This window comes from Drosophila guanche, unplaced genomic scaffold (genome assembly GCF_900245975.1).
Source record: "Drosophila guanche unplaced genomic scaffold, DGUA_6, whole genome shotgun sequence".
Taxonomy (NCBI): Eukaryota; Metazoa; Arthropoda; class Insecta; order Diptera; family Drosophilidae; genus Drosophila; species Drosophila guanche.
The window spans coordinates 5,197,965-5,224,675 of NW_022995747.1; the positions used below are offsets into that span (position 1 = coordinate 5,197,965).

A 26,711-nucleotide genomic window follows, 5' to 3' on the forward strand; every position below is an offset into this window, starting at 1 on the left:
AGAGCACGGCGGGGGGGGGGGGACGGGGGGGGGGGGTGTGTTAAAAAATTACAATAAAATTAATGGTTTTTTTTTCACCAACCCCCCAACTTCCCCCCCCCCCCCCCCCCCCAACTACGACTTACTACACCCCAAAATAGCGATAAATCGGTTTTCCATGAGCCCCACCAAATTGCGATTTGATTGTTTCTGTTGGACATGCAAACAATTTTCCTTCATTCCAGCTTCCCCCTGTCGATTTTCATTTCAGTGAAAATGAATGTGAAAAGTGAGCTGAAGTTTTGCTGTTTTTTTCTGCTCCTTGATTAAAGGTTCTTCAGGCAGTGTGGAAGATCAATGACCGGTACCCTCCCCCATGGAGAAAGCGCACAAAAAAATAAACCAAATATGAAATAAATCACGGAACGAAAATTTATGAAAATTTATTCAAGCAATGCCTTTCGATTCGATTCGCTTTCGCAAAAGATTTGCATTGTCCGGCATTGGTCACCCTGCTCTATACGCTACCCACAAGCCTCGTGCCTCATCATCCCCTGTGCTTGTGTGGCCTCACCTTTTGTTGTAATACACACATCAAGTGGCAGCTGAATTTATGCAACATTTTGGCTTTTGTTACTGTCCACCATGCCCCTTGCTTGTGGGGCAAAAAAGATTCATATGATAATGCGTGAAACAGAATTTGTTTTGTATATTCTGTCGTATGTTTTTTTCTTGGCTGACATTTTCCTTTCATAGGTAAATTTTCCGAGTGATTTATGGGCCACAAAATGAAATGTTTGTCCAAGTTTAAGAGACCGAAAGAGAAAGCTCTTTAAGAAGGACCAAGGCTAAGTCCCTTGTCGGTGTAATCGCCTTTTCAACATCAATTTATTTGCTATTAATCCTTCACCTCTTTATCGACATATCAGCCCTGGGTCCGGGAGGGTCTTTCCTGGCTGCTTGGTCCTTCTGCAGTAAGTAGTCCCCAGTGGCCCCAGTGTTCTGCTCGTATTTGTTCTGTCCAGGCAATTAGATGTTTGCGCTGCCGAGAGTCCTGCCTCCTGTTAGGATTTCGGTTTGTTGCCTTTTCGGAGGTGAAATGAGCTCACGGCTATTGCCAATCGATTCGAGTCCTGCCTGCCATCCTTGCGATGGAGCAACGCCCACAATGCCACAATCGAAACGTGTTCGCCATGGTTTGTTGCATGTTACCAGCAGCAGAGGCTGGGAGTAAATGGGAATCGAATGAGGAGTGGGTTTGGGTGTGGGGATTTTTGTGTAGCGACTTTTGCCTTTAATCTCGCTGCTTGTTTGACAAGCTCTTAACACTAATTGAAGACAGACACACACACACACACACACACACATACAGTCGAAGCACGCTCTCTTTCAACTCTTTTTGTCTCAGAATTATTACACTTGGCTTTTGGCTTTTGGCTTTTGCCGTTTCCTTTGGCTGCAACTTCAAAGTGCGCGCAACTCAAAGGCGCGTGATTTATGCTGCATTGCTGCTCAAAAAGATCTCTCTCGTTCCATCTATGATACGAGCAGAAAGCACTCCGCTGCGTGCTTTTCTATAAATCAGTTCAATATGCCACTCCATTATGTGCCACCATTTCCCCATAGTTTGCTCTTTCCACTCACAAATTGGGCACAAATCCACCCGCCGCGCGAGTTTTTCCTTTTTAAAGTTGACTCTTAAACTTATGGCCGCTGCCATTGCCCGAACTTTATGAACTCACGCGGGATTTACTTGTACCTTTGATTGAATTTTCTTTCCATTCAGAAGTTTACTCTGGCCACCGCAGGAGCAGCAGGGCGCAGCACGTCTCAATCCGATAAAAAGCATTTCAGAAGTTCCAACTGAATGTCGAATACTCGTGTATTCCTGTGGAAAGAAAACGCGACTCCTGCCTGCCTGCCTGCCTGCTGTCTCCTGTCTGCTCTGTGTGGAACAGATGCCAGACGCCGCAGCCTCCAAGGAGCTGACTGGGTGTTGGTGTTGGGGGTTTTGGGGAATCTCAATCTCAGCAACGGGAATTAGTCGTTTCCGTTCAAGTGGCCCCGGCTAACAATTCCAAAATTTATGCCACCCATAAGCAGGGGCAGGGGCAGTGCTTCTTGATTGTGCAACTGGGAGAAGGACTCCAACTCCAGCTTCCAGCTTCCACCTTCCACCTTTGACTGGACGGGCTTAAGTGGCTGCCGGCTGTTGGGCCGCCAGCAATTGGTCGGGGACTTATTTCAATTAAGGCGCATTACGATCTTTGCTCGGAACACGGCAATGATTGGATAGACTATTGGATGGAGGCTTTGGGGGAAAGTTTTTCTGGTTTTCTGGCCAGGAATTCCATTAAAAAGTTTGCGCTGAGGTGAGGTCTGGCTGGGGAGCATTCGGTAACGGAATAGTTTGTGCCGCCAACAGCGAAAAGCGGCGAAAAGTAATTAAAATTCAAATAGCAGACAAACATTTACATTAGCGATTGTGTTGCTTGACTCTTCCTTCACTTCTCTCGGGGTGAGGAGCTACGAGTGGGATTTCTGGCCCTTTTGTCTTGCGACTGGCGCCAGTCTGTGGCGGTCTGTCAGCGACTTGTAGGTAAAAATCCATAGAAATCCTTGACTTGTGTGTGTGTGTGTGGCTGCCACGTCTGAGGATGAGTGGATGACTGATGACTCTTGGCGGCTGCTGCTGCTGCTGCTGCTGTCGACACACCCACAATCCCCTCTCTCTATATCCACCCCACTCCTCTGAGAACAACCCGCACATGTGAGATTATTAATATTGTATTTAATATCTGAGGAGTATCTGAGCAGCTGGAGAACTGTTTCAACATTTCAGCCTTTGTTTTTCGAAGCCAAATGAAGAGCAAAAGCAGCAGCTCGTGTGTGTTTGTTTTGTGTCTGTTTGTAGCTCTGTTTGTGGTGGAATATATCTGCGTTTCTGTGCAAGTATCTTTCTGTGTGCTAAGGTTGAATGTCTACGAGAGTGAAGCGGCGGAATCTGTAAGGATTTTGAGTCATAAAGTGCGAAGCTTTGAATGGAACTAATTGGAAGGTTAATTCCTACAAGAAAATGTTTACACTGTCTACTCAGAGATGGCCCAAGAATTGGTTTTAAATGTTCTTTAACTTCAATACTCTTGAGTAAGTCTTTGAATCTCTCTATCACTTCTCTCCTTCTCCCAGATATAATCACTATCTTTCCAGCTTCTCTTCTGTGGTTTTCCCTCAATTTTCAATTTGAATATCAGTTTCAATGATCATTCAAACACATTTGGGTTATTCTTCAGCTCCTCCTCTTGTTCCTCCTGCTTTTCCTGCTCCTCCTCCCAAGCATAACCATTTCATTAGGGAATCGGAATCTCTGTCAACTGTAAATCACTTTGAAACGGTGATCACGCCCCTGCCCATGCATGGTCTCCACGCTACACTCCCACTCCCCTCGTGGCCGCTGGTCAGTGTGCTGGCTGGACCGCATTTCATTTCGCGGAAATTCAATATCAAAAGGTGAGGGCAGCGCCCACTAAGCTACAAAGTTCAACCCAAAATAAACTAGAAAGAGCGAGCTTCAGGGGCACAGCGTGCAATGTGGAGTCCACATCCTGGTCCTGGTACTGGTCCCTTGCTGCCACGTATGCAGAGCACGCGCTGATAACGTAAAGTAGAGGACACAGGACCAGGACCCCGGCACAGCATGGACATAATTAATTTGAATCCTTTTTTCCTGCTGCTGCTGCTGCTGCTTTCCCGCTTTGTGGTTCTCCCTCCCCCTCAGTCCCCCGCTCTCTCTGCGTTTTGCTTTTGCATTTTTTTTCGCGCTTCTTTTGCGTGCAACCAAAAATTAATCAAGTGCTAGTTACGCGAAGCGCACAGTTTTTTAATTAAAGCGCAGCATCAAAGCAAAGCAAAAGCAAACTTTTCATAGGGAAACATGTACCATACGCGTATAGGGATCCTTTACCTTATGACTGAAGAGCGGAGCAGCTTTAAGGGCAGCCACCAGACCGACCGAGCGACAGACCCACCGACACTCTGCTGAGGTGTTGAGGTCCATGGCGCCTCAGGGCAGCGGCAGCCAGACGGCAGCTCGCTGCAAAATGTTTGTAATAATACAAACCAATTTCATGCTGAATTAAGCAGGAGGTAGAGGCAGGCGTAGCAGTGTTCTCTATAGTCTCCATAGCTCTGTGGCAAACAATAGTTGAAGTATCCTGTCAACAGGCGGCAGAGCAATTACTGGCACAACAACCAACGAGCAGAGGAGAGTGGAGGGGTGGAGGAGTGGAGGAGTGGAGGAGTGGAAGAGTGGCAGTGGCTGGGCCACGTGCATTTTGCGCTTTTTAACAAGGGGAATGCCACACACTTGGCCTTGGGCGAAATGCTATCCCCAGCCACCTTAAACTCAAGTACAGGGTAGCAGGCGGGTAGCTGGAATCGTATTAAGGGTATTTTAAGGGCTTCCCCCAAGAGGTATTGGCTTGGTTCGAATGGGCTGCCTTGTGGTTTGTTTTAAGAAAACTTTTTGCCGCCCTTGGATTATCACACGTAGTGCCAGATGAGTTCTTGCCTGCTCCTTGCTCCTTGCTCCAAAGGCACCTCAGGCACACCTCCAGACACAGTCGTCCAGTTGAAGCACTCCCTGCTCTCTGACTGTGCCTCTGGGAGGACGACGTGTCTCGCATAATTTGCGGCAAAGTGCACAACAATGGCAGCGCCCTCTGTCGTCCGCCTGTCACGGCCAAGCAAGGCATTAGCATGGCATGGGGAGGGGGGCCTGGGTATGACGCGTGAAATATTAGAAATTAAAAAACACATGACAAGTCGAGCCAGGAGCAGAGTGTTACTCCCCAGCAGCACTTTGATTTGTCTGCCAGACAATGGGCTATCCCCCCAAACTCCTGTTAATATCCTTCGCAGGAAACAGCAAGAGGGTGGAGCATAAAGTGGAGTAAGGGCGCTGGTGCTGGGTTGGGGTCCGTAGGCCATGCCAATAAATTAGGAAACACCTGTTTCTGGCCAAGAAGAGAGAGAGAGAGAGAGAGAGAGCGAGGCGCAAACGCTGGCGACAGATGTCCTCTGCAGTGGCTGGGACAGGGGAATCGAAACTGTTTTTGTAATGAAAATATTACGAGAATTATTCCGGTGCTACGTAATTTGTGGAGCTCACCCCTTGCAGCCCCCTTGTTGGGGTTGTGTGTCTGTAATTTATGTTACGCTTTTTTCTCTATTGCTGCTACTTGGCCGCATTTCGCGGTTTTTTATTGCTACGTGCAGGGGGGGCGGTACAGTGTCTACAGAGGATAAGTGTGGGGGGTAACAGGAACAGGAGCAGACCACCGCTATAATGTCGTCATGACAGACGCGGCCATAAAAGATAATTATGATTCCGGTAATAGGTTTTATTTTTCGCATGTACCTCTTTTGTTTCCCCATACATACAGCAGCAAAGCATTGCCAAAAACGTTGCCTGGCACAAAGGTCGAGTCGCCCCGGCACTGTCTGCGAGTTTCGCCAGTGTCTACACATTTACTTTTCGGGTGACCAACGTGGCATAGAAATTATGCGCATTATACGCGGCACGGCGCGCTCCAGCGCCTCGCTAAAAAATTATATCCGCGGAATTATAAGCGAAAACCCCAAGACGGAAGAGGGGATGAGATAGAGAGTGAGTCTTTGGACTGCCAGATACCCTGCAGAGAGAGCGAAGTTTAATGAAAGTTTGGCTAACAAATTTAAGTGGAATTAATTTGATATTTACGAAAGTTTAAAGAACTGTGGAGATATTTGTGTCACTATTAATAAATCGGCAACGAATATACCCCTTAGGCTTTACACCACCTCATTCAGTGCTCTCTCCTTGCCTGTGTTTTTTTATTTCCTTGTGCCGAGCCTTTTGATAAATTGCAGACAAACACTGGGTGGGTGCGAGAGCGGATTAAGATGCGTGTTACATATTTAATTAGCAGCCCATCAAGGGGTAGCAAGGGGGCTACAATGCCACGTTGATATTCCTCCAATGATGTTGTCACTCGCTTATGAAGATTAATGCCACCTTTTGGCACAGTTTTCACTAAGCTAAGTTTCCCACTTGCCACACAGTTTCAATCCATTTCCATTTCCATCTTTCAATCAATCGCCGGGCGACCCGCGGTGCCAAGCAGCGGCGGAAAATGGAAAATTGAGGGGCGTAAGAAAAGAGTAATTGTCGTAACATGATAATTGCTTTAATGACGAATGCAAAATTAAGCATTGCCGCGCCCCTGCCCCTTGCCACAGCCCCGTGGGGAGGCAACCTGTCACGGCGCGCGTCCTTCCAATGTTGATTAATGTGCTCCTGGCTCCTTGCTCCTTGCTCCATGGTGCGTTGGAGGATTGCCCCCAGATTGACCCAGATTTCAATTAAAACGGGACTCTACAGCTGACAGGTTAGGGAAAAGTGGGTATCGCATCCGCCAGGAGAATATTGAACGGAAATCAAACAAGGAGCAGCGGCAGAAGGAGCTGTAGGAAATAGGGAAATGACAGTCCTGTTGATGTCTAATGGAAAACGTGTGCGGGCATAAAAATGGCCGCTAAGAAAATGCATAAAAATCTACACATGTGTGTGCCAGTATGTGTGCTTGTGTGTGTGTGATGGAAGGACATGCAAGGACAAACGGAAGTCACATACGCAGAGCCCAACTCACTCGCCCACAAAGTAACTTTTTTCCTTCGAAGCAAAGTCCATAAAATATTTTTTATACACCAAAGATCCAGCAGGAGATACACTCGAAGGCCAAAGGAGTTCTTGGGGCAGTGGCATACCTACACGTAAATGGAGCTGGAAAGGATGTCGTGGCCTGTGGTCTCTGTGGTCCTGGGGAAATTGTTTACACAAGTCATAAGCATTTTTTAGCGAGCCATCGCCTTGGACTTGCTTCAGCTCCCAGTCCCAGTTCCTGTCCCTGTCCCTGTCCCTGCCGTTGTCTAGTGTTTGCCAGCGTATAAAAGCGTTTGGCATTTGCATAAACCTTTCCTTCGAATCTGCTGTTTGCCCAGAACATTATGATGGCTAGGAGCTACAGCCACAGCTCCACTCCCCACTCTTACTCTGATCATTCCTCTGAAAGAAACTTTCGACAACTGCAATAATCATAACTGCAGCCAAAACCGCTCGACATTGATTTCAAATTTGAAAAGATTGGTGGAGCAGATACGACATTGCCCAATTCCCATTTTGTGCGTCGGGCGCCATTAATGGAGCATTGTTTCACAAGTCGTTCGGAGGCGTCTCCGGCTTGAGCATTTGACTGCCACTCGCTGCTCCTGCTCCTGCTTGAGTTTCCACTTGATTTGGTCGCACCATAAAGCATTTCGCTCTCTCTGGCTCGCTCGAAGAAACTTTCCCAAAAAAGCAACGGCCGAAAAGTTTTTGGCGCTTTCAGTTTTATGTGGAGCAATTTCCAGTGGGTCACCAATTGAAACCGATACGACCTGGGCCCTGTCTCTCCCACCGCCAAATGCATTAGCTTTTCCCTCATTCCCAAATATATTTCTGTGTGTTTAGGTGTACAATCCACTCCACTCCACTCCTCGTTCAACATTTGCCCAGCACAGATTAAGCGCAAGGAACGCGAGTTCATTGGGGGATGTTCTCCCTTTAATTTTTCCTGTGGGTTGGGCAGTGTCTTGCCACGAAGTAAATAGGTTTTTGTGTGCTGCTGGCAGTTTTGGTTTAGGTTAAACGATATTTTGTACCGTGACATGTTTGCCCCGATTGCCTCGTCGAATGTTGTCGCTGATTTTGATCCATTCCGTCGATGATTGATGACACTTAATTGATGAACATCCCATCCCATCCCAATTCCCCATTCACACACTGCAAATATTTGCTAATGTCTGGCTTAAAGTGGCCCACCGTCGAAAGGAGCTTAAAGTCTGGCTGGTCCCAGCTGCTGACAGGAGCCACGCCCGTAAACCATAGACACGGTCTGACTCCTGCCTGTTGGTTGGACACTTTCCAGGTCACAGGTGCTTTTGTTGTCCGCATTAGATTCTGTCCATCCCACACACACACTCGAACACACACAAATCTTTGTGGCCCCTTCCTATTGTTTTGCATTTGGTTTTGCTTTTTGTTTGGCTGCTCTCTCTGCTCTGCTCTGCTCTGCTCTGTCCATTTGGCTGTAAAATTTATTTCATTTGTCCAAACCCAAACCCAAACCCAAACCCGCACCCCCGTGCCGCCCCGCATAGGCATGACGCTGACAGTTTTATGGCAAAGTTAAGCCGATATCAACGGCAGGACATATCGTCGCATGACCCGGCCGCCCGCCTGCGTCTCCATAAAAGTGTAAAATTTAAAGCCTTTTCCGGTCATACGCTCATACCTACATATGTACGTTCCACTGTTCTACTCGTACTCCTACTCGTAGTATGTACCTTTGGGTCGCACGCACAACAAGTGGAACGGTATACAAAATGGTATTGTATTTAGGTTTTTCCACAAAAATGGAAACCCCTTTTCAATGAATTCATTCATGGTTAAAGCAGATAAAAATAACTGAGGCCACTAGAGAGAGGAGAGAGAGAGCGAGAGCGAGAGCTGTGTGACCAACCCAACCCGTTGATGGGGTCAGCAATTGTTCGGGGAATCATTTCCAGCATTAACTGGTTAGGCTCTACCTCACATGCTGTAGCTATAAATACTTATATGCAGATACGTATTATTCTCACTCTAAGATACTCTCAGTAATCAGATATGCATCCATTGTGGGACACTCTGCTAAGTCCAAATTAATTATGGCTGTTTTCTAATGAGGGAAATAAATGGAAGGAAATTCAACACCTCTATAGATTTTCTCCCACTGTACAATCGGGTTTTGGGCAACAAGTTCAAATCAAAGAACTTTGTTCAATATATAAAATTTACTTATTGTTTAAAAAAACAGATTGTAAATATAAAGATAAATATAAAAAAATCGTGTTTTAAATACCCATAGTTAATATTGGATTGCAAAAGTAAAAATGAATAATAAAATATTTAAAAATAAATAAATATAAAAACAATTGGGTACATGTTTTTAATAGATACATAAAAATATCCACTTTCTTACCATTGCAATCAACGAGTAAGAACCTAAAAAGAATAAAGAAATTTTGTATTAAAATAAATTGTAAACTAAAAAAAACAAAAAGGTTTTTGCTATAAATATAAATTCAACAAAAACTAAACGAATCCTTGTTGTAGTCGTATAATATTGTTAACTGAAAAATGTTATTAAAATCTTAATATAACTTAAATAAAAAACTCCTTTAATACATTTGAAATTCGAATTACAGCTTAAAAATGAAATATATAAATAAATATACATAAATTTTATTAGGAAAGTAGAGATGCTTTATTGGATTGAATTATTCCGAAAAGATTCGTGTGGCATGCAACATCCACACACAAGAATCTGTGGCTATATATCCATTTGCTTGTTATCGCAAAACTCCAAGAACCACGGAAATTTCTCCAGCATGCCGTGGGTCCAGCGGCCAAAGACATACAGTGGAATGGGCATGTACTCGCCATCGCCGCTCTTGCCGTTGTAGTACGCGGTGATCTTTACGTCGATCATCAATGCGGCATGCAGCATGTAGAGGATGCCGCAGGTGAGCGAGGCAATGGCCTGGCTGCGCATGTAGTGGCAGAAAGGATGAACGGGCTTGTCCACCTGGTACTCCCCCTCGGACGGCTCCTCGCCCGAAAACATGAGATGGAAATCGTGCTCGGCATCCCACATGGTGGTAATAGAGATCAGGGTAAAGGCGCTGGCCGCAGCCGTGGACTTGATTATCTCCATGCAGACAGTGGGCGTGTGGCCCGTGCAGACGCTGATGCTCTGAAAGAGGGTCAGCACCATGAAGACGTAGAAGGAGACCATGTAGCAGTACTGCAACATTTGCTTCTCCCACGAGAAAATCTCCAGATTGACGGCCATGAAGCCTGAGATGTGATAGGCCATGCAGAACATGTTGAACACATTCTCCAGTGTGTAGAACACAAAGAGAACGGGCCGCAAAGCACCAACTGTTGAATGGGTGGGAGGAGAACTATTACTGCTGTCCACTGCCATTGGGTCGGTGTCGGTGTGTCTCCTAAACATGTGATTTAATTCCTGATTGTGTCTCGGTGTCTCTGTTTGTGTTAGTTTTGATCTAAGCTAAAAGTTTCTACATTCGATAGAGCCATCAAGGCCTACTCCATTCACTTCCGCTGCTGCTCCGAAGAAACTCTTCTGCCAGAAGCATTTCTTCGGCACGTTTTTTGATGACTCGCTGTTCGCTGCTCGATCTGCAGTCACGTCTTCGGTCTGCCGCTCTGCTCAGGTGCTCTTTGGTTTAATTAAATCGGTTTGGGTGCGTGTCGCTATCAATGCGCGTTGCTTATCAGTGGGCCAGAGACACGCCACAATATCAGAGCAACAGCAATGGCAATGCGAGTAGCAATAATAATCATGGTAAGCATTTATCTTTTGGCAGCGGAAAGCGTCAGTTGGCTCTGGCACGTAGAGAGAGCAAGACGCCACACAGATCGAGCCATGAAGAAGAGGATTCTGCTGTTCGCAGTCACACTGATCGCTGCTGGATTGGGACCCCTGCCAGTAAAGTCTCAGGATGAAGGAGAACAGAGCCACTCCACATCTGTGGCGGGTATGGTGAAGCTGCTGGAGGTGGAGGCACAGCTCATTGATGCCCTAAAGGACTATGCGGGGGAGCTGGAAAAGAAGCTGCAGGCAGTGCGCAGGTGAGGATCTTCGTTGCTGCACCCTGGATAATTATATTGTAGCCTCCCTCCTTCAGTGGCATAGCCAGCATGCGGCAGGAGAGCAAACGAGCCCAGGACTCTATGGAGGGGTACCTCTCGAATCCGTTGAACTCTTTCAAACTCATCCGCCGCATGCACCGCGACTGGACATTGTGGCAAATATTTATGGACGAGCCGGTGGGTCTGACGCAGGTGGATAGTGTCCAGGAGCTGCGCGAGCAGATGCCCACCAGCACGGACCTCGAGGAGGCCGTCACCGCCCTGGACCGCATACAGACCACCTACGGACTCACGATGGCGGACATCAGCAGCGGAATACTCGATGGCAGGCAGTACAAGTGAGCAAGCGATCCATAAAAGATTAAGGATGTTTCTCTGAAGGTTTCTTATCTACTTTCTAGTGTCAGCCTCTCTGCTTTGGACACCTATGCCATGGGGCAGATCCTCTTTGACGAGGGCAATTATGCGTCAGCTGCTGGCTGGCTCTACCAGTCGCTGGTGTGGCTGGAGGATAAAAACAACAGGCTGCCAGCCCCTGTGGAGGTTTCTAAGGGAGAGGTGCAGGCCGTGTATGCCGAAACGCTCCTTAAACTGGGTAAGTCCATCCAACACCTGTCTGTTGTCCCTGACCGTGCTAATCGAGTGCGAATGTTCAACAGAGCGGCATGCGGATGCGTTGACAGTTGTCAACATTGCACTGGAGGGCGATAAGAGGAATGATATTAAAATGTTGCTGAAGAAATCGGAAATAGAAACGCTGATAAGGATGGGTCCCAACACCATCGTCAAGGCACCCACGGTACGTTGATGATAAGGTTTGAAGTATCAACTCGTTGGTGGCTAAATTTACATTCCATTCACACCCAATCCCCAGTTGAAGAGCACCTCAACGCGTGTGGGTGAGTACGAGCGTGGATGTCGCGGCCTGTTCCCTTCGCTGTCCACGAATCGCAAGCTCCACTGTCTGTACAACTCCAGCAATTCGGATTTCCTGCGCCTGGCACCGCTCAAGATGGAGCTCGTGGGGCTGGACCCTTACATGGTGCTCTACCATGACGTGATTTCTGCCTCGGAGATCAGCCAACTGCAGGAGATGGCAACGCCCGGGCTGAAGCGAGCGACGGTCTACAAGTCGTCCGCTTCCAAGAGTGTTGTGGTCAAGACGCGAACATCGAAAGTCGCTTGGTTTACGGATACATTCAACGAGCTAACCGAACGACTCAACAGACGCATCAGCGACATGACCAACTTTGAGCTGTTGGGCTCCGAGATGCTGCAGGTCATGAACTATGGCCTGGGCGGACACTACGACAAGCACTATGACTTCTTCAATGCGAGCTCAGTGAGTGAAACGAATCACTTCCCCATTCCATTGATCATTCAATCATTTCCTGCTCCCCGTAGGCCACCAATCTGACTCAAATGAGCGGCGATCGCATTGCCACTGTTCTCTTTTATGTGAGTAATCCTCTGAAGCTGAATCTCCCCATGAGTTTTAAACACTTTTCCCTCTTCGATAGCTGACGGATGTGGAGCAGGGCGGTGCGACAGTCTTCCCCAACATTCAGCGGGCTGTGTTTCCTCAGCGCGGATCGGCCATCGTCTGGTACAACCTGTTGGATGATGGCGAGACCAATCCGCAGACACTCCACGCCGCCTGTCCCGTTCTTGTGGGCTCCAAATGGGGTAGGCTTCTACCACAGATAGTAAACCAGTTTCCCCAAATTTTACTCTGTAACTTTTTTGTAGTGTGCAACAAGTGGATTCGGGAACGAGCACAGCTCTTCAAACGGCCCTGCCTCAAGAGGGGAAAGTGATTCCAATGCTCATTTCAATGGAACTTTAAAATAGTTTAACAATGAAATTACCTCATTCCGTAAATGGAACTAAATAAAGACAAAACTCTACAGAAATCAGACATGCTGTCAGCTAAATCAGTCGATAAGTAGAATCTACAGTCGACACTCAACAATGAACAGATAAGTTACATTTTATTTGGAAACCCTTCACATACCCATTCATCAAAGTCGGGGCGAGGGAATACCTGTCATATCAGTTGTCAGAGTATCAGCGTGAATCAGCTAAGATAATAAAGCAAGAGTCGAAGCCATAAAAGCACTCAATACCGGCTGCTTAAATTCTCTAAACAATTCCCAGTATTTTAATTATAATTATATTATAATCAGTTCGATAAGATAAGGGCTCCAATGAGCACTTTCGAATGAGCGAATATTAAATATTTTAGTCGTACTTAAATGTGACATGAAGGAACGATTTGGATGGGTATTTTTCGCTGTGTCTATTCTTTAAAAGAAAATCAACTGAAAGAGAAAAATCTAAATTATCTGGCCTGTACATTTACCACTACAGAAGCTTGAATACAACGGCTGTTCCTGATGTAGTGGAAACACAGTAATCGTGCTGCCAGACATGCTGTGACAATATTTCACCAGGGATGGGCATCAGCAGGAATATATCGATACTAAGAAAATATCACACAGAAATTCAAATAGACGATATCGATTTGTAATAAATAGCGTTCAAATCCAATCTGTTGATTATTGGGCCAGAGCACTAACCAAATAGTATAGTAGACTCTCAACTCTCAATGTGCGTCTCTGAGTCCCAGGCCTCTGCCAAAGTCCCAGCTACGGCAATTGACTTTGCGTTGCAAATATTTTGCTGGAGTTTTGAAGGAATGCACATGTACACACACATTAACACTTGCACATTTCCCTCCGACTCCCAACAATTGACTTCAAGTTGATGCACTAAAATCTGCATAGACCTTCAGCGTTTTCTTGTTTTCTATGTGTACATACGTATATAATTTTTTGTGATATATTATATGAATGCATATGCAATTATTTATTAATTTAATTATTTTATAACATATATATTCTTGATCTATTACTCTTACTTACATCTACTCTTACTTACTCTTACATCTATATGTATATGATTTATATAATTTACTATTTGGTTGGTGGCCAGAATCTCGGCGCAATATCAGAGCAACAGCAATGACAATACTAGCAAAAATAATCAGAGCAAGCATACATCTTTGCAGTCGAAAGGTATAGTACGTATTTAGCTATCGATAGAAGCCAAAGCGCATTGTGAGTAATTAGCGCAGAAAAGTCCCACCACTATCAACTTTACCGATACATCTTTTCTCCCATTCCTATCACTGGAACGCGTTTCTTAAAAATTCACAGAAGCTGAAAATAAGCGTATTTTGTACAATTCTTTCGAGATGAAGGCCAAGAAGCTGAATTCGAATCTTCACAACCGGAGACAAATGACCCGCAATCGTAGGAACGAAAAATTGAAGGAGGAAACCGCACCGACCGCGCATCTGGTCGGCTTTGCGCGTGGCCTCGAACCCGAAAAGATCTTGGGGGCCACCAATAGCCTGGGCAAAATCGGGTACCTGATCAAGTGGAAAGGCATCAATAATGACGATATGGTGACTGCCGAAGAAGTTAAACAACGTTGCCCCCAGCTGCTAATTTCGTTCTACGAGCAGTGCATTGTATGGACAGATAATATTGGTACCGAAGCTGCTGGCGGGGAGACTGCTGCCCGGGAAAAATCTTAAGAGTATGGCGTGGAAGAGTAAGCAGTGGAATATGTACAACACATACAAATGTATGTAACATAGCCCACCAAAACACAGTTACAAAAAGTGAATTCCTGTATTAAAATAAAATGTAAAGAATGTATTACACATTTCGTCTTTCATTGCTCTTGTCTTTTATTGCCCATTCTGTTTTCAGCTCCGTTCTCTTTCCACTCGCAGGGTATATGCGGTAAAAGGTATTGTACCTCTTATTCAATACACCTTGAGCAAGCGATATTTTGGCGCATCGATAGGCACGGCGCCGATATTTCACTTTTGAGCAAAATTATGAACAACTGGCAAACTTTTTGTTATAGATTTTGGATTAAATAATTGGAAAAGTGGAGGGATAAATGAAGCTCCTTGAAATGGCTGAGCAATGTGGAAGTAATGTGGATCCTATGGAATCTGCGGCACATCACAAGCAGATTGCGACAGCAGGTCCAAGTAGGCCTTCACTACAACATCAAAGCTTATAGGAATTAAATATTCACAGAGTAAACGACAACAATATATTCATTCACGATGCAGATTCTGTTCTTTCTGCTGTTTATATGGCTCTTTCCATATGTGGCAGCAGACTCTTTTACGTTCCCAACCCAGAACAATGTAGCGCGTGGCGAGTACTCCCTCTCAGTGGTGTCGATGAAGCCGCTGGTGGAGCTGGAGACAAAGCTAGTCCAAAACCTTGACGACTATGCAACGGCCTTGGAGCTCAAGCTGCAGATACTACGCAGGTGAGGGAGATGCTCTGGCTTATGAGCAGTTTCAGTAAGAGATTCCATCCGCAGACACATTGCAGAGATGCGAGTGGAGAACGAGCAGGCGCAACGCAATGTGAACCTCTATTTGTCCCATCCGCTCAGCGCCTTCGCCCTCATCCGACGGCTGCACAGCGACTGGCCGCAGTGGCGACAATACATGTCGGAGCCTGTGGGCAGAGCGCAGTTGCGCAACTTTGACACCTTGCAGGGTGCACTGCCCACACAGATGGATCTGCAGGATGCCTGCAATGGAATAGTGCGCATCCAGGAGATCTACGGCCTGCAAGAGAGTCACATCTTCGAGGGCAAGCTGGCAGGCATTCAATACAAGTGAGTGGCCAAGCGAAAAAGCTTTATGAATGAATCCCTGATTACTGATTCACATATTGCAGCACCGGCATGTCCACTGGTGACATTCTCGCCGTGGGCCAGCACTTGTCGTGCACCAAAAATAGCACAGAGGCCATTCCGTGGCTGCAGGAAGTGCGAAGGCGCCTAGGGAACCAAACAAAGAACCCAAACGAACCGCTGGCTGTGGGTAAATCGGAGGTGCTGTGGCTGCTGGCCGAGACGTACATCAAATCTAGTAAGCAAGATCCCTTTAGAGGAGCGTCACTTAACCCTTTGATCTTCCAGAGCACTATGCAGAGGCTCTGCCCATTCTGGACATCGCTCTAAAGGACAAAATCGCCGACGCCGTGTTCCTGAGACGCAGGGAGCAGGTTCAGCAGCTGATTGCAAAGGAGCGTAGCACCATTTTGGATAGCGTATGTCCAGTGAGAGACTCTTCCCAGACAGCTCCATCCTGTACTCCATTCTCCTTCCGCAGGACAAGCCCAAGGACGATCCTAGGCTGGCTGAGTTCAAGCAGCGTTGCAGGAGCAGAGGATCCATGTCCTCATTGCACTGCTGCTACAACTTCACGACCACGCCCTTCCTCCGCCTGGCACCCCTCAAGATGGAGCTGCTGAGGCAGCATCCCTACGTTGTGGTCTACCACGATGTCCTCTCCGACTCGGAGATCGCTGGAATTATCGGCATGGCCGAGCAGAGGATGGCCAGAACAGCGACCATTGCACAGCCGAATCGCACCTCATCGCCCACCCGCACTGCCATGGGTGCCTGGCTGAAGCGCTCGAGCAACGCCCTGACGCAGCGCATTGCCCGGCGAGTGGTCGACGTGAGTGGCCTGCAGCTGGAGGGATCGGAGCGGATGCAGGTCATCAACTATGGCATCGGTGGGCACTACATCACCCACAAGGACTGGTTCACGCACGCCCCGACAGTGATGGGCAATCGCCTGGCCACGGTTCTCTTTTATGTGAGTCGAGCAACTGCCAGGAGTTCCCCCAACTGATCCTTATTCTCCTCCCCATGCTAAGCTATCGGATGTGGAGCAGGGTGGCGCCACCGTGTTCACAAAGGCCCAGCTGAAGGTGCTGCCACGGCGTGGCACGGCCCTCTTCTGGTACAACCTACACACGGACGGAGAGGGCGACTGGTCCACCGTGCATGCCGCCTGCCCCATCATCGTGGGCTCCAAGTGGGGTACGCACTGTCCAAGTAGAGACTAGTTTCTATCTCCTGTTTCCATCCATTTAATTGCAGTGCTGACCCAATGGATACGCGAACCCAGCCAGATCTTCATCAGGCCCTGTCTGCAGCGCACCTCCGCCGGGGATTAGCCGCTCATTCAACTCCCATTTGGCACACGAACACTAGCAGGGATGCGGATACCATGTGGCAGCGGGTGGATATCCATAGACAAACAAATTTCCGGCATAATCACTTTAGACACTTAACAAAAACCGACAGCACCCATCCAAGCCGCCAGCCACCAGCCTCCCTCCAGCTTAAATGCCTTTTAAAATGCCAACACGGAAAAAATAAAGTGCTGAGTGGTTGATAGTCGTAGTCATCCATGGGGATGTGGAGCAGGGAAGCAGGGAAGCAGCAACCAGGGCCCAAGGTAAACCCAAAGGCAAACCGCAGCCACATTTTAGCATACTCCTAGGAGGAGTCTCCTGGCCTCCTGGCGATGTGGCGTCTAGTGTCTGACACCGCGTACGTGACGTGCAACTTAATGTTTCAATTAGAGGTGAAGTGGCGCCCACCAGTGGGTGGCATGGGGCATGGGGTGCACGAGGTTATCGTTACCGTTTTCGCATCTCTGGGGCCATGTGCTTTGGGGAGTATCTCTATCAGTCTCTGCACTTATCTGCTTTTAAAAACTTTTAATAATGAACTCTCGCCGACCGCCAAGCGACGTGTCAGTGGCAGCCATCAGACCTGTGACCCCTGACACCACCCACACGCTGACGCTGCAATTTTTGGTTTAGTCTAAAGTACTCCTGGAAGCACCTTCTTTCGATGGGGCATGCGTATTTGCATGCTAGTTGGAAGTGTTATTTAATTACAATCATTTAAACAAAAGGAGATTGCAGAAGTGGAACTGGAAAGAAGCTCTTAAAGAATCTCTTATTATTATCCTGAATCACTCTGAAGGTCACTGCGTAGAAGCTTCAATAAAATTGTGAGCATAAAGAAACACCTTTTAATAAAGCAAAGAGGGCACTGTCCGAATCCATTCAATAAATAAAAATTGCCAACATATGCGAAAAAGTCTTTGCTGCTGAATGCTGAATGAATCAAGTGGCCACCGATTGAGGCAGCCTTCAACCAGGGAGACTTTCAGAAGCACTTCTACTTCCAGCACAACCCTTGAGGGTAGCGTACCTCCTGGCAGTCGTCTATGCCTAGGCAGGCCATCTCTAGGATATGCCGCACACCGGAATTGTACCTAAAAAACGAATTTCGTTTTGATTGTGTGCACTTTATGTGGTGTCCTGTGTGTCCTCCTCGACTTCTACTCATATTTATGCCCCCCTGGAGCCACAGAACCACACGGAGTCGAGCGTCGAGCGTCGAGCGTCGAGCCACACAGATGATTACATATGCGCAGACCAATAATTTTGCCCAACGAGAACATCCAACAAGGTTAAGAAATCCTTGATTCGAGGCGGGTGGCTGGAGGATGTGCAGGGTGCTGAGGCCAGCATTGATTGTATAAATCTAGTAAAATGTTTTATATGCGCATTGAAGATGAATGGGTGGGCCAGAAGGGAGAGCGGAAAAGGGTTACATTTTGTGGTCAATGAAGGAAATATGATTTGGATTTTCGTTACTTTGATTACACACATTACATGCGAAAAATGAAAAAGTAGCAGAGGACCCCGTGGACCCAGAGACACACACCCCAGACAGCAGAGAAAGACAGACCAAAGGGGTCAACCGATGTATACATATATCAGTATATACACACATATATATATTTTTTATATATTTCCCCATGTACACGGCCACAACGTGTGTTAAATTTCAAGTTGCGGTCTGCGGCCCCACATCGTAAAGCATTTGATGGGAGGAAATTGAGTTTTTCTTTTGGTTTTTTTCTGTTTTTCCCAAGCAGCTGCTTGGTGGCACAAGAGAAAATGCCTGGCAACCCCCCTCTGCACCTTCCCCAGGGTCATTTGGGTTGCGAAAATCGATAAATCGATTCGGACACATTTAAATTTAAATCTCACAGATCTGCCAACGCTCGATCGACACCTTTCAACACCTTCAAATAGGCCGCAAGGTAAGAGCTGTCTCTATTTATACCTGAACAAATCACTAAAGTGGGGGCAATGCGCCCAATCAATCAATGCGATCGATTAAACGATCGAACGGAGGTGTTGACAGGTGCCAAGGCTGCAACGGCAGCTGCAGCCGAGCAGAGTGCATTGTCCCCCACTGCTCATCGATTTATTTTACTGAGAAAAAAACACTTTACAATATCTATAATCTAATTTACTAAAAGAAAATCAGGTAAAAATAATATAAAGTTTCCATTAGTTGATGAATCTTACATTTATTAGCTGGAAAATCAAAATATTCTCTGCCAAAACTTACTCAAAGCATCTTAATTTGTATCCCTTTTTGTCACATATTTAAAATAAATCTCCAAAGCAAATCTGCCAAGATTCTAACCTAGTTCAGAAACAATTTTTTCATCCTTCCAGGATTCAGAGTTTCACAGTTTGGATACAGTCTGCAGGTCCCACCATTAACTCTTACTTTGGCCCATAAAAGGGATTGTAACTGAAATTCCCAAAGGGGAATGTTTCAGTCGAGTTCTACTTAAGTTCTGTATTACAGCTAAGAAGAGCTTTTATTAATATTTTATTTACTCAACTCCCTGGAGAGTGTAGGCCACACGATTAGCCTTAAGCTGAGAGTCCAAACTCAAAACTAAGAGACGCATCAACGTACCGGTTCCGCAATTGATTAAACGGACAGTCAGTGGAGGATGAGTGGAATGGTTGCCCGCTCACAATCAATTATGGAATGACAAATTTGACATGTGTCTGACTGTGTGTGTGTGTACCGAACAGGGAGAGAGTGGAATGGAGACTGATTGCATAATCTGGGGACAGTGGACAGTGCCTTACAGTTGCATGCAAATCGCAATCAGAATAGAGCCAGTCAGTGGGAAATCAATGCCAAAGTTGATTTACGTGTGCGGACGGAGGACTGTGGGACTGTGGGACTGTGGGACGGACGAATGGATGGGGGCGGGGAGTGCGGGTTCAGCCAATTGTACTCCAGTGGAGCGCAACAGTCAGTCGAGTCCGAGCCTGGCCATATCACAATGATTCGAACTGGAGGGACTGAACCCCGAATGCAGCTAAACGAATTATGTCTAATGGCATTTCAGGTTGAAATGCGATTAAAATGCAATTTGAAATGCAAAACATTTCCCTCTCTCTCTCTCTCTCTCTCTCTCTGTCTTTCTCTATCCAGCCCTTCTGTGGACACAGCCCCCCAAGGGGAGCGGGGTAGGACGAATTCTCTTGTTCGACACTTTAAGAGTTTTGTGGCGTCTGTCGTCTCGGCATTGTCTGGCCAAAGACCAGAGGCTGGCTGTTGGCCAAAAACTACTCATTCTTCAGGTCTATTCTGGCATCCAACATTTGTTGTGTGTTGTGGTCATGTTTTTTGCTCTGCCATCCTACATCTACGTCTACGTCTGGCACCTGGCTGACCGACCAACCGACCGAGCAACCGAGCAGCCATTAAGGGGCTGCGATAGATTGACTTCAAATGTTTTAGAAAATCTTAAATCGCGCAGCCCAGATTTATGTGCAGCCCGTGCGACAATTAAAACTCCATTGCGCTGACAATGGAGCCAGTGAGGCAGGGCAGGGCAGAGTGAAAGAAAGGAAAAACCAGGGAAAAACTATTTTCACTCTGCCAAGAAATTCTGTTGCCAGTTGCCAGTTGCCAGTTTGCCAGTTCTTCCTGGCTTTTCCATGGTGTACCTTTTGTGTCACCTCAGACTGCGGCTTCCCTCCTCGACGACAACGAAGCATAATTTATGCGTTGGCCAGACGCCTTGGATATGGAGATGGAGTTGCAGTTTGCAGATGGAGAGAGGGAAGGAGGATGAGGAGGCAGATGCAGATGCAGATCTGGCCAGCATTGGACACATTTCTAGACAGCGAACATGACAGCGGCTATGTCGCTCGTCGTCTGCTCTTTGTTCTCTCGTCTCTCCGGTGGGGAAACTTCACGTGGAAAAAGTGCAGCCAGCAGGCAGCAAACGTGGAAATTATTTTAATTAAAGCAGCAGCCACATGCAGCACGAAGGAGACGACTAAATGCTCTGGCGTTGTGAAGGGGCAACATTTACAGGGATGGGTAGATACGGTGAGTTCCTAGAAAATAGTGGGAATCGGTATAGATATACGAATAATAATGATATAAATTATCGAGGTTAGGAAAGATTCCAGCTCGATAAATGTTCATTTTCCATCCAATTTATGTACTTATCAACTTATGAAAAAATCTTTCCCTAAAGGTTCAAGCTTTTTCGCCAATAAAGGAGTAATTTTTATTACTTAAGAAAATGACTGGAATTTGTAATATGTTAATAAATCATAAAAGACAAAAATTCATAGATTTTCAACACCGAAATAATATCACAAAACTAAATAAATTAGTGGCCAATTAGTGGCCGATCCCACTTTCAAGGCACAGTCGTTGATGGAGTATCTATATCTACATATACCCCAAGGCCCCAAGAAGCGAAAGAGTTTTGTTGAGAAAGTAGACAATGGACCGACAAATACTTTTAGAAGAACGAGTCGTGGAATGGTGGGGGCGGGGGGAGTTGTACGTAGATATGTACGCTCGATTTACGCTGTGCATTTGTCATGATCTGTTTATTTTGATGTATGGCCATGTGATTAATTTAGCCAGATCGCGGAGTTTGTCGCCGTGTCGGAGGCGCACAGTCACAGCCAAAGCCACAGCCAGAGCCAGAGCAGGCCACTTGATTTATTTTGCTCGATTTGCACTTTGTTAGCACAGAGTACTTCGTGGGCACTTCACCCTGCACTCCTCAGGCAGATCTGCAGATCAGTTGCACATGCGAAATAAATGCAAACTTAATAGAACACTCCCCGTAGTGCTCTCCCCCGAAGAGACACGACACGATTTGCCTCCTGCCACAGTCCGGGGTGTGTGTGCTCGACATATTGATTACCGTTTTTATGGAGCCATCACCTGCCTGCCTCTCCTGTCTCCCCCTCATTTGCATTTCTATAGACTCAAAAGACAGACAGACTGGCAGATATGTCCCCCCCCTAGCCAATAGGTAAACCGATTCCGAATGGAATCAAATCAAGGCAAATGCTCGCCCGGCAGCTGTGGCCCGCACACGGAGCGAAAGCGTGAGACACCTTCTCTCGTTCAGGGGCGAAAGTATCTTTGTATCTGTGTGTGCGTGTTGTGGTGTAACATCTGCACACACCTCCGCAGAACACACACAATTTGATTTTATGTTTGCACACGAAGCAACAATTTCATTGTTTGCAAAATAATTGCAAACCTTACCAGCAGCTGCGTCCCCCACAGCAAAATCTCTGAATCCACTCTGAATCCAGGAGGGTTCGAAGGGGAGTGTGGGGCTGTGGCACATGCCACACTTTTAGAGTGGAAAAAAAGAAAAATGAATGAGAAAGCAAAAGAGAGAACCTCTCACCAAACAATTAGCACGAAAACAATGGATCTGGCAGGCCAATATTTTTGGGTTTTCATCTGATGGCGTCCCTAAAAATGGATTATTGGGGGCATTGCGGCATAAATTCAGTTGCTGTTGCAGTTGCATTCGTAGCCCCCCACTCGATGCTCGATATGTGGCTTTCAACAGGCGGAAGTTCAGTCCATTTAATACACGAATTTCGCGACACTCGCTCCCGCACTCTTCGCTCAAAATCTGCTACTGTATCTCTGTTTTTTTTTTTTTTTTTGCTGCTGCCACCGGATAGCCGGATGGAGGAGAGTGTCACAAAAAGGTGAACCGCAGAATGGTTTTACGCTCGGCAACAAAAAAAAATTCTTGGCACTGGAAACGTTTCCGCTTTTTGTGGGTCTGCCAACTGTAAACAGAAACCAAAACCCTAGAGGGAACCTATCCTAAAAGTGGGTTTACGTATACGAATCTGGGGAGAAATGACTGCTATAATGTAGCCATAATCTTCATCAAATTCAAGTGACTTTTATTGGTTCTTACTCCTTCAAAGAGCGCGGACCAACCACCTTAACAATTAAGCTTAATTTGAATAATCAAAAGCCAACAAGCGGCAGACTTCAGAGGCGTGCAATAAAAACTTTTGCCTGCCATCGAACCTGACGATAAATTTTCGGTGGGAAACAAAAACAAGCGCAACTAATGAAAGAAAATCCTTCCATTCGCCAGGAGGCAGAGGTAGCCAAGGGAAGGGCAAGGGGGTGGCACGGGCTGAAGGTTGTTTTGTAAGAAACTTAATTGAAATAATTTCGGCAGGCGTTTCCCCCGGACGCAGGGCCAACGGGGCAGGCCAACAAACCACTCGCCAAAAGTTTTACGACAAACTGAGCAATCAAAGGGGATCTAAACCCAGGAGCGGTTCAGGGTTAGAGCATGAGGGAATGGATGACTGGGTATTACCTTTAATATTCGATAAACATCAATGAAGTGAATGGAAGGATTTGAAAGGAACTTGTGGAACACATGTAAAACTCCCACCTCTCCCTTTGCTCAACGCTAAACTTTTGCAGACAACCAACTCCTTTGGTGCCTTTGGCTATTTGTGTGCCAAACTTTGTCCCGGTCTCAGACTCCCTCAATCTCCCTTCAAACCAGCTTTGTGCTGCTTCCAAATGGAACGCGTTGAAGCGCAGCTCACATCGAGTCTAACGAATCGCCGGCGGCCGCCAGCTATGCGCGGTGTATCTGCTGCAGCTCATTAGAATTCATTATAAATATCGCAGAAACAGCCACAGGAAACAGCGAAGCAGAAACCAGGAATATAACCCACAAGCAGAGCAGCAGAGAGTTATAGAGGGGATGGGGTTTTCCAGTCTCAGACAGATAAATAATCAGCACCTGTTTGCCAATGGTTTCATTTTCTTTATGTTGTTTTTTCGCTTTGGTACAGCGACCAGAATACACTCGATAAAAATGAGTAAAGGGAAAGGGTTCAGTGGGAACGTTTTAGAGTCCTATATTCCTCCGAGTAAAAGGAGTAAACAAATATCCAAAATATATCCTAAAATCTTTAGAAATAACCAGTAAAAACTCTCCAAACTTTTTTTCAGTGCATCTACTCCTGATGCTGCTCCTGTGTGGTCATTGTCCATGGCATAATGTTTCTATTAGCGGACTTCACGACTCTTCTGATTTATGCGTCGCGTTTTTCGGCGGAGTCGCGTTCCACGCTAACAAATTGTGGCACGAACATAACAATTATGAGAGCATTTGCCCCAGCAGAAGTAGCTTAAATTCCGTAGTAGAAATTAGTCAAGAAAATGAAAGAAACAGCAAACAGAATCAGGCGATGGGAGACAGCAGACGGAAGACGAGAGACAGGACTCGCATGGCTTATTTAACTTAAGCGCAACTCAAAGAAGGAGGCAGAGGGGAGGGTACTGCCGAAAAGTCTGTGGCAAAAGTAAACGATTAAAATATGCACAACACGAGTAAACATATTCTCAAGAAGTAAATATCCTGAAGGAAGAACAGCAGCAGCAGAAGCAGCAGCAAACGGAGCTCAGGAGCGCATGAAATGTATTTAAAATATGCCAAGTGGCAGACGTCCACCCTCTCCACGGTCGTCTTTACTGGTCTGCGAAGCACGTAGCCAGGCAGCGACGACAGGGAGCACACAATTGGGCAGGAGTCTAAGGAAGAGCAAGCCCAAGACGCAGGCAGCAGTCGAAGAAGAGGGCAACGAAACGAAACTTGCACGTGGGCACAAAAGGCGCAAGGTAAATAAATATTGTAGCAGAAGGATGCCTGTTCCTTCCCAAAAAGGCACTCTCCCTGGAGCTCCCTCTTGCGTGGCACGTCCTGGTCTTCGGGTGCGTCCTGGTGTAAGATACTTACAAGGATTAAAGAGTCACTCAAGTTAAATGCATTGAAAATGAACCAAAAGAAGCGTAAAAATGTTGCGCACTCTGACGGAACTTGTTCAGCAATGGGAAAATCGGGTGGAGACCGGCAGGGGAATGTCTAAGGAAGTGGGGTGTCGTGTCCTGTAGGTGTACTCGTGGCTGTTCTGCTCTAGGTACTTTCCTTTGCTCTAAGATGCGTACTCGGTACTCGTACTCTCCTTCTGGCACTTTTAATTTTACTCACAGTTTATTCAATCTTCGCTGCTACGAGTAAAAGTATCTTCTGTCTCCACTCTGGGTACTGTATTCCCTTTCCCTTTCCCCAGTATCTGCTGAGTGGCAGTTGTTGATTTAGCGGTGCTTAAATTGAGTCGTATTAGTGGGAGTCGGATTAAGGCTTCCCCCTCACAGCTCTTGCTTGCGGTTTTTCTTCCGCTGCTGTTTTTCCTTCTGCTTCAAGTTTCAAGTTGAAATTGAAGTTGTGCGGAAAAGGAACCGTTTTCGGAGTAGGTAACCCCATTCATGGGGAATAAGTGCCATTTGTTGCGATATTTAAGCAATGCGTTTTAAGGTTCCCTTTGAATTTTTTAGAATTTTAAAATTTTTAGAACAATAAAAAATTAATATTAAACATTTGAACAAGAATTCGCAACAACTACATTTTCAAATAAAGCCAAAAGCTAGTAAAAACAACTAAAAATATTTTAAAAATATTTAAAAAAAAATAAAAAAAAAAATTAAATTTACAAAACTACAAAAAATGCACACAAAAATTACAAAGTGCAAAAAAATATATTTTCAACTAAAATATAAATTAATTAAAATTCATAGATCCCTAAACACGAATACCAATTTTTATGTATAATCAAAATAATCCTTTCATTTAGTTCTCTCTCTATAAGTCAGTATTTTATTTATATGTAAGCTTTCCCCTTTCGCCTATTAACCTTTCACTCTGCTGGCCACCTTGCTCCCCTTGCCATTTAACCATTTGGTTGGTGGTTTCCCTTCTCTTTCTGTTTTTCCCTGCAACTCTCCACTCGGAGTTCCACTTGCATTTTCCATTACCATTTGCATTTGCATTTGCAATGTCTGTTATTATTGCTGTTGATAAAAGATTGCACAACGTTTACTGCCACTGCTGCCACCACTCCCCTCTGCACACACCAAGCTGCACCAATGTGTTGCAACATTTTTACCCGAATGTGCAATGCAAATTTGCGGCCGATGCGGGGTAATTGCCGCTCATTATGGTCAGGCAAATGTGTGTGGCCGGCCATTCGGCCATTCCAATGCCATTTTGGCCAGAGATAGAGAGAGAAAGAGCAGAACCAGAAGCAGAACCAGAACCAGGAGCTGATAAGACAAATGCTGCATCCACCTGCCACACCCACGCACACACTCGCCTCCTGTCCATGCCCCTGCCCCTGCCCCTGCTTCCGCTGGCACTCGCTTTTAATGCAATTTTTACATTTCTCCTGCACCCAAAAAGAGAGAGGAGAGAGGAGCACCGGGACAGTGCAGCGGAACGGAACGGACTCCACGACTCATAAGTCACTTTAATGGGCTTTCAATGAGGTGTGTGGAGGAGGCTGTGGCAGGGGCCCAAACATTACGCAAATGCATTAATGGCATTTTAATGTTGAGGTATTTCCAGGCCAACGTCCATTCAGGGGCACAGCCACCCCACACTCCTCCACCTGGTGTGAAAAAGCACTCCCTCCCCGGAATTTCAACAATTCCAAAATTACAAAACTATAAAAACAAGCGGAGGGCGGCGGAAAAACTTTAAATGACGATAAAACAGTTTGACAAAACTTGAAACCACACGAAACCCTCGCAAAAGGTGGAAAGGAACAGAAGTAAGCCCCACCTCCACCCACTTGCAACCGCAGCATTCAGGCACCGCTCCCCCTCCCACCAGTGAATTTTCACACACACACACACACACACTGAAATGTTGCAGGGGCAAAAGCAAAGTAGGGAAAATGATAAATTATTTTTGAGCAAATGCCGCAAGAATTTTCAGCTAAGAAGCCAAAAGTGTGACACGTAGGAGGAGGAGTGTGGA

The 26,711-nt window shown here is 46.2% G+C and overlaps 3 protein-coding genes across 4 annotated transcripts in view; 2 read left to right on the plus strand and 1 right to left on the minus strand.

Moving 5' to 3' along the window:
• The window catches only part of LOC117583094 (prolyl 4-hydroxylase subunit alpha-2), a 14,882-nt gene extending 2,185 nt beyond the window's left edge, over positions 1-12,697 (plus strand). Inside the window, exons 2-9 of one of the 2 annotated variants that reach the window (XM_034271274.1) lie at positions 10,532-10,756; positions 10,813-11,115; positions 11,179-11,372; positions 11,437-11,576; positions 11,652-12,119; positions 12,182-12,235; positions 12,298-12,463; positions 12,527-12,697. In XM_034271274.1, coding sequence (XP_034127165.1) covers positions 10,551-10,756; positions 10,813-11,115; positions 11,179-11,372; positions 11,437-11,576; positions 11,652-12,119; positions 12,182-12,235; positions 12,298-12,463; positions 12,527-12,594 — 1,599 coding nt within the window. In that variant the 5' untranslated portion in view covers positions 10,532-10,550 and the 3' untranslated portion in view covers positions 12,595-12,697. Of the gene's footprint in view, positions 1-10,497; positions 10,757-10,812; positions 11,116-11,178; positions 11,373-11,436; positions 11,577-11,651; positions 12,120-12,181; positions 12,236-12,297; positions 12,464-12,526 lie in introns of those variants that run through there. The other variant, XM_034271273.1, reaches the window with a different exon arrangement.
• Positions 9,414-10,138, minus strand: LOC117583098. Its single transcript, XM_034271278.1, has one exon. The coding sequence runs from the start codon at positions 10,113-10,115 to the stop codon at positions 9,429-9,431; it is 687 nt and encodes a 228-aa protein (XP_034127169.1). The 5' UTR covers positions 10,116-10,138; the 3' UTR covers positions 9,414-9,428.
• Positions 12,698-14,909: 2,212 nt separating the features above from the next.
• On the plus strand, positions 14,910-17,067 carry LOC117583095 (prolyl 4-hydroxylase subunit alpha-2-like). Its single transcript, XM_034271275.1, has 7 exons — positions 14,910-15,136; positions 15,191-15,493; positions 15,556-15,749; positions 15,800-15,930; positions 15,993-16,484; positions 16,546-16,711; positions 16,772-17,067. Exons 1-7 carry the CDS (start codon positions 14,925-14,927, stop codon positions 16,846-16,848), a joined length of 1,575 nt encoding a protein of 524 aa, XP_034127166.1. The 5' UTR covers positions 14,910-14,924; the 3' UTR covers positions 16,849-17,067.
• Positions 17,068-26,711: the final 9,644 nt, after the last annotated feature.

What these genes read in the sequence shown, in the direction of transcription:
- LOC117583095 (XM_034271275.1), top strand. Translation starts at nt 14,925, where the DNA reads ATGCAGATTCTGTTCTTTCTGCTGTTTATATGGCTCTTTCCATATGTG. An exon ending in TGGCCACGGTTCTCTTTTAT is followed by an intron (nt 16,485 to 16,545) that starts GTGAGTCGAGCA and finishes CCCCATGCTAAG; the next exon opens with CTATCGGATGTGGAGCAGGG. An exon ending in CATCGTGGGCTCCAAGTGGG is followed by an intron (nt 16,712 to 16,771) that starts GTACGCACTGTC and finishes ATTTAATTGCAG; the next exon opens with TGCTGACCCAATGGATACGC.
- LOC117583098 (XM_034271278.1), bottom strand. Translation starts at nt 10,115, where the DNA reads ATGTTTAGGAGACACACCGACACCGACCCAATGGCAGTGGACAGCAGT.